The sequence below is a fragment of the Xenopus laevis genome, chromosome 5L, assembly GCF_017654675.1.
Source record: "Xenopus laevis strain J_2021 chromosome 5L, Xenopus_laevis_v10.1, whole genome shotgun sequence".
Classification (NCBI taxonomy): domain Eukaryota; kingdom Metazoa; phylum Chordata; class Amphibia; order Anura; family Pipidae; genus Xenopus; species Xenopus laevis.
In genome coordinates this window covers 135,489,995-135,496,961 of record NC_054379.1, presented here as the reverse complement: position 1 = coordinate 135,496,961, position 6,967 = coordinate 135,489,995, and the positions used below count along the sequence as shown (strand labels likewise).

General features: G+C 40.0%; 1 protein-coding gene across 1 annotated transcript in view; it reads left to right on the top strand.

Annotated features, from left to right (window-relative positions):
* The first annotated feature begins 3,913 nt into the window (after nucleotides 1–3,913).
* LOC108717099 (rootletin) overlaps nucleotides 3,914–6,967 on the top strand; it is a 110,281-nt gene continuing 107,227 nt past the window's right edge. The window contains exon 1 of the mRNA XM_018263869.2: nucleotides 3,914–4,206. Within this exon, the coding sequence (XP_018119358.1) occupies nucleotides 4,159–4,206 (48 nt within the window). The 5' untranslated portion in view covers nucleotides 3,914–4,158. The remainder of the gene's footprint in view (nucleotides 4,207–6,967) is intronic.

The following is a 6,967-nucleotide window of genomic DNA, read 5'->3' as shown; positions in this document are numbered from 1 at the left end:
CACTGATGTCAGACTAACCGACCCATAGTTTTGAGTCTGAGAACGGGATCCTTTTTTGAATAGCGGCACCATATTAGCAATTCTCCTGTCTCTCGGCACCATGTCAGACGTCAATGAATCCTGAAAAATTAAGTAGAATGGTTTGGCACAGAGCTAAGCTTGTTTAGTACCCTGGGATAAATACCATCTTTTCCCTGACTTTTGTTTACATGTTCCAGTCTCTTTTAAATTTCTGCTTGCATGACCCATGCATCAGATATATTTCTAGAACTTTTTGTATATATATAAAAAGCATAAGAATGATTAACATAGATATGAAGAATATAAAGGTAGGTGACCAAGTTATGGGATGATGTTCAAAAGATTGAACTCCGGATCAGTATTGGGGTGATTGAATACTTCAATAGACATGTACATTAGAAGGGTTGACAATATCAATGCTTTTCTGGTGAAGCATAGGAAGGATCTCTAAAAACTGTGTCTTTCATTGATTGAAAAGTAATCTATTATGCCTAGTAGGCAGACTTACAGTGAAAATATTTGGGGGTAAGGCAGTTTTAGCTTATGTGAATTCAGTCACCTGAGTATTTACCTATTTGTGGACATGACAATGACCATATAATTTGCATAGAATTTGCCCTGTATTCTCCATATTTAAGGCAGTAGGCTTTGTCTATATTTCCTATTCAGCCCTCCCTAAGATGTAATTGGGTAATATATACCGTAAATGGTAAAGTATTGAATTAATCTGTCTCTAGTTGGTATGGTATGCTAAATAGTGTAAACTCAAGCCATTCTATATTTGATAGGTCATGCTGCCACAATCTATGTCTGAGAGAATGGTGAAGGAATTGTGGCAATCAGTTATGCAGCAAGATTTTAAATTAGTTAATGATTTCAATATAACATCAGAAGCCAATGAGGCTAGATGTCGGCTACATGTCGGCTAGATGTCGGCTAGATGGGCCAAAAAAGCATGTTTAAATTGCAAATAAACCATTTATATTCTGACTAGCTTTCAGTAACTGTTCTCTGGTTATAATTTGGTCTTCCAGGCAAGCAACCCCCATTGTGGGGGACCATTTCATAAGTATGGAAGTCATTAAAAAAAGTGGATTAAATATGAGGTTTGCAGAAAAAGTGCCACATACTGTATACTTGCATAATGATATTAGTATGGGGTGTGACTATAAATGGGTATTTGTTTCCACTGAACCAAATGGTAATTTTTTTAACTCTTTATTTCGTTGGTTTTGGCACAAATAATAATCATAACAGAAGGGAAAACAAAAGAAATAAAAAGTAAACCAAATATAAAAAAAAATGTGATTATCCAAGTGCAATAAAATATCACAGAACCACACCAGGTGCATTAATATAATACTTTTTCTCGTGGAATGGGAGCACAAGGCGGCACCACCGAATGTGTTTTGTCAGCTTAATGTAGTTGGAGTCTATGCATTTTGGGGTCTGAGCCATATCAGGTAACATGGTGTCCAGCCTTCCATTATTTTATCTCTCTACAGCTACATTGTGGGAATAAAGTTCCAGATCATTGAGTCATTGTATCACTCAGCCGCTGTGGGGATGTTGGGAAAGTGGTACACCCAGTTCGCCCATATTTTATCATATATGGGTATTTTGTTATTATGTATTGCTGACATATACTCTATTCTCCACACCTCTTCTACTTTATCTTGAACTTCGTTCATCGTAGGTATCCCCCTCTGTTTCCATTTTGAGCATATGAGTCTCCTTGCTGCTGTGAGTATATGGTTCATTAATCTTTGCTCTGCTTTGGCGTTACTAATGTTGACGGTGATCTATTTTCAATATATTTTTGCTACCATAAATATTATATATATATATATATATATATATATATATATATATATATATACACACATATATATATATATATATATGTATGTATATATATATATATATATATATATATATATATATATATATATATAAAACAATGGTCACTAGGGGGGTTATTTATCAAATGCGGTGGAAAAAAACGACTTTTGCGAATTTGGGATATCCCACCCAAAAACTCAGGTTTTGTATGCTTTTTTCCTAAAAACTCTTCGGGGTATTGCCGAAACACAGCGCACATCAAAAAAATCATTGGGTTGTCTCCCATTGACTTATATGCAACCTCGAAAGGTCTGAGATGCCAGATTTTCTGATTCTGACTTTTTCCATCATCTGGGTATAATAAACTCCGGAAAATTCGCAATTTTTTAAAAGCCAACTAAAAAATCACAAATTTTTTAGGATTTTTGCATTTGGAGTTTAATAAATAACCCCCCAAGTGTGTGCAATAGAAGACAGTAATCGTGGTAAATACTTGAAAAACTAATTCAAATGCATCATTAATGCCAAAGAATCTTAGAATTTTGTGGCCTTTGTTAAAATGCACCTCCTCCTTTCTTTGTAATGTAAGGTTTAATAGAGATGCTACTGGTGTGTGTTTAATCAAACTGGGAATGGGGTGCAAACCCAAAAATAAATGTTTACTAAATGAGAGAACTTATAATGCTAAGCCATTTTCCAATACAGGTATGGAACCTATTAGAATGCTTGGGACCTGGGGTTTTCTGGATATCTTTCCATAATTTGGATTGGCAAATCATTATACCAAACATAATAGGATTGTTTTGCCTCCAGCACGGATTAATTGTATTTTAAAGGAGAACTAAACTCTAAAGTTAAAAAAAACCCTACCCTCCCACCCTACATGGACCCCCTCCCTCCTCCCCCAGCCTAAGTGTCACCCCTAGGGTTGCTACCTAGCCAGTAAAACACCTGCTGGGGGCAGTATTACAAATTTACCGGCAGTGTAGCTTAACAAAATCCCTTCCCCTCTGGTGGAAACGTCCATTTTCTTTGTCTTCTGGCGACGTGGCCCGCCCCCTTTTGCAGCATGACCCCCATGGTTCCACCCTTTTTTTTAAATCACGGCCCGCCCCTTTAGTTCTAGCCCCCACCACTGGCCGGTCATTTTTTTTAAAAAAGGTAGCAACCCTAGTTATCCCCGGGCAAATGCCCCATATGTTTTACTTACCCCTCGGTGCAGATTCAGGCATCGGAGTTCACGGTTGCCATCTTCAGCAGCTTTTGTAATCTTTGGAATGAGGCCGGCGCTTCGACAAATTTCGTGAGTTTCGATGCATGCGCAGTTGTTGCGAAACAGAAAATTGCTCCAACTGCTCATGCGCCACCACGCCGGTCTCATTCCCAAGATTTCCGAATTGAAGAAGATAGCGCTCATGAACTCCTGCCTGAATCTGCACCGAGGGGTAAGTAAAACCTTAGGGCCATTTGCCTGGGGTAACACTTAGGCTGGGGGGGGGGGGGAGGGAGGGAGGTCTATGTAGGGAAGGGGTTTTTTAATTTTAGGGTTTAGTTCTCCTTTAAGTAACAAGTACAAGGTACTGTTTAATTATTAAATAGAAAACAGAAATTGTTTTTGAAAATTCGAATTGAGTAAAATGTCTATGGCAGTACCGTAATTTGGCCCTATATGTAGGCATAATTAAAAGGGAAAGCCATATTTGTCAGTTCCTCTCTATTTTCTGCACTGGTGGATCTGACTTTTGACTAAATGTAGCAGGTGGCAGAAAAAAAAAACCTGCCTTTGATTTGGCGCCAATGTTATTAACAGGGAAAAAAAAGCATAAAAATATCGGAAGGCCAGTATGTTTGTTTTTTTTACAATAACAAGAGAGTAAGCGCTTAACAGAGCGTAACAGATTGAGTTTACAATCACAATGAGTTTACAGTAAGTATTCAACGAATCCTACGCTTCCCTCCCTGTTCCCTGAGTTTCCCGCTCCATGAACTTATACCACGCCCACCACCGCCATTCCCCATCTAACAATCCCCGGCCACGCCCTGAGCCGCCATCGCCAAGGGGACGACACGTAAACCCCTCCCCGTAGCGTCAATCACTATAGAGTCCCAAGCCAACTTTAAAAAATCTGCCGGCGCCGCGTCGAGTTACCTAGGCAACGCACCAGCAGCGTTGTCTCTGTTACCATGGAAACTTGCAAGGCTGTCCGCACGGCGCAGCAGAGAAGTTGGGAAGTTGCAAAGTTGCGGCTCAGAAGAAGTTAGTAGTGAGAGAGAGCGGACAGTACCAGGACCACCATGAGCAGCGAGGAAGGATCACCAATGAAACTGGAAACTGTTATCCAGGTGAGAGGGGATTACTTTCTGCTGTGTTTATTTCATAGGAGCACCTGTGCGATTCTGCTTCAGGATCTGTGCGACTGTCATTATTGATTGTGTTTGTGGGGCTGACATTACATGTGATATAATATAATTAGGCTACAATCTAAAACAGGACAGAGGGGGGCCCAATGTCTCCCACAAAACATCAGTATGACATTCCTTTTGTAGCCAATTGGGTTTCACTGGATGCTCAAAGTTGTCCTTCAGTAAATACAGTGAGACAACATGATGTTGGACTGTACTTCTCTATGGAATCACTCAGGTTTGGAAGCGCTCTACATGATCATCCGGAAACCCGTTATCCAGAAAGCTCAGAATTACAGGAAGGCCTTCTCCCGTAGAGCCAATTTTAATCTAATAATTCATATTTTAAAAAGGGGATTTCCTTTTTCGCAGTAATAAAAAACAAACCAGTACTTGATCCCCATTAAATCAACAGTAACACCAAAAAATCAAAGTGTTTTAAAGTAATGAAAATATCATGTAGTGTTACCCTGCACTGGTAAAACTGGTGTTTTTGCTTCAGAAACACTACTATAGTTCATATAAACAAGCTGCTGCGTAGCAATGGCGGAAATTGAAAAAAAGCTATATGGCACAGGTTAAATAGTGGATAACAGATAACACCATTATGTTCTACAGAGCTTATCTGCTGTGTAACCTGAGCCTTTTCTCCTTTGAATGGCTGCCCCCATTGCTACACAGCAGCTTATTTATATCATCATTTATTTATATAGCGCCAACAAGATACGCAGTGCTGTACCTTAGGGTCAGTCCATCGAAGCAGATTTGGGGAGATTAGTCACCCAGCCCGGCTAAAATGAAAATCGCCTGCGGCAATGCACACGCAACGCTTCCTTTTCCGAAGTCGCCTCACGAGGAAACTTCGGGCGATTTCGGAAAACAAGTGCCTCGTGTGCATTGCCACCGGTGATTTTCATTTTAGCTGGCGGAGGGAAGGGTGAAGGTAGTTTGGGGAGATAGTCGCCCCGAAGAAGGGGCGATTTGTCGCTGGGGCGACTAATCTCCCCGAATCTGCTTATGTGGACTGACCCTTAGTTATAACAAACAGGGAATAAATGGTGGATTACAAACAAGGGTTACAGGTACAATAGGATTAGAGGGACCTACAAATTAGAGTTTGCAAACTAAAGGTTAGGCTACAATTGAAACATTAGGATTTTAGAAACAATTTTGTGATTTGTGATACAGCAATGATTGATTAATTAAGGTACATTGAATAAGCTTCTTTAAACAGGTGGGTCTTTAAGGAGCCTTTGAAAGTTTGGAAAGAAGGAGAAAGTCTGACAGCTCGAGGCATCTTTTAGTATGTTATCGAATGCCCAGTTCTCAGCAACTTTTCCACTGGTCTTTATTGTTTATTTTTTTTAAGTTTTTTTTTTTTTTAAATGTTTACCTTTTTCTTCTGACTCTTTCCAGCTTTCAAATAGGGGTCACTGACCCCATCTAATAAACAATCAACTCTGTAAATCTACAAATGTATTGTTATTGCTATTTTTATTACTCATCTTTCAGGTCCTAGTCATATACCAGTCTCTTATTCTAAATCAATGCATTGTTGCTAGGTTTATTTGGACCATAGCAACCAGATTGCTGAAACTGCAAACTGGAGAGCTGTTGAAGAAAAAGCTAAATAACTAAAAATATAAATAACTAAAAAACCACAAATAAAAAGCAATTGTAGTTTGTATCAGAATATCACTCTCTACATAAGTTAAATCAAAAGTGAACAACCCCTTTAATCATTATTGGATGCACAACAATCCTATTGGGTATATTTATTGTTTAATGTTTAAGCTAATGATTTAAAAGCGCAGATTTGTGGCAAGGCCTCTGGGCACCGTGACAAAAAATGCAGCCTTGAGAATTTACATGTCCCTTTAAAATAGGTACAGGTATGGGACCTATTATCCAAAATGCTCTGGACCTGGGGTTTTCTGAATAATGGATCTTTCCCTAATTTGGATCTTCATAATTTGTCTTCTAGGAAATCATTTAAACATTAAATAAACCCAATAGGCTGGGTTGGCTTCCAATAAGAATTAATTATATCTTAGTTTGGATTAAGTGCAAGGTATTGTTTTATTATTACAGAGAAAAAATACATTTTTTATTTTTTTTTAAAAAAATTGGATTACCGTATATACTCGTGTATAAGCCGAGTTTTTCAGCACTCAAAATGTGCTGAAAAAGTCTACCTCGGCTTATACACGAGTCAGTACCTGCAGACAAGCCCTCTCCCGCTGCCTTCTCCCGCTGCCTTCTCTCTGCGCACGCCCCTGGGAGTCGATGAAAAGGAAGACGTGCAGAGGCGTGACTTAAGACTGTACGACGGAAGTATGAATGCGCACTGTTTGCGCGATCACGTTGACTTGAGGAGCGGCGCGTCCTGGCATGTACCGGTATGTGAGTGTAGGAAGTGATATCTGGATGGAGTTCGACAGCGATACAATCCGACCTGGTTTCGGCAGCAGCAGTAGCCTCCCACGTACACAGAGGAGGGACAGGCTGATCCGCCACTTCAGGTACCGGATTTTTTTTCTACGAGTGCAGCTAATTAGGCAGCAGCATGCAAGGCTAACGCCCACTCCCCGGGGACCCTCGGGCTCTTTGGGCAACTGCCCCCAGCTCGGCTGTGTCTCCACCACAGACTGTAACCTTGTTGGAGCAATTATACTGCACGTTTTGGCTGTGCTAACAGTGC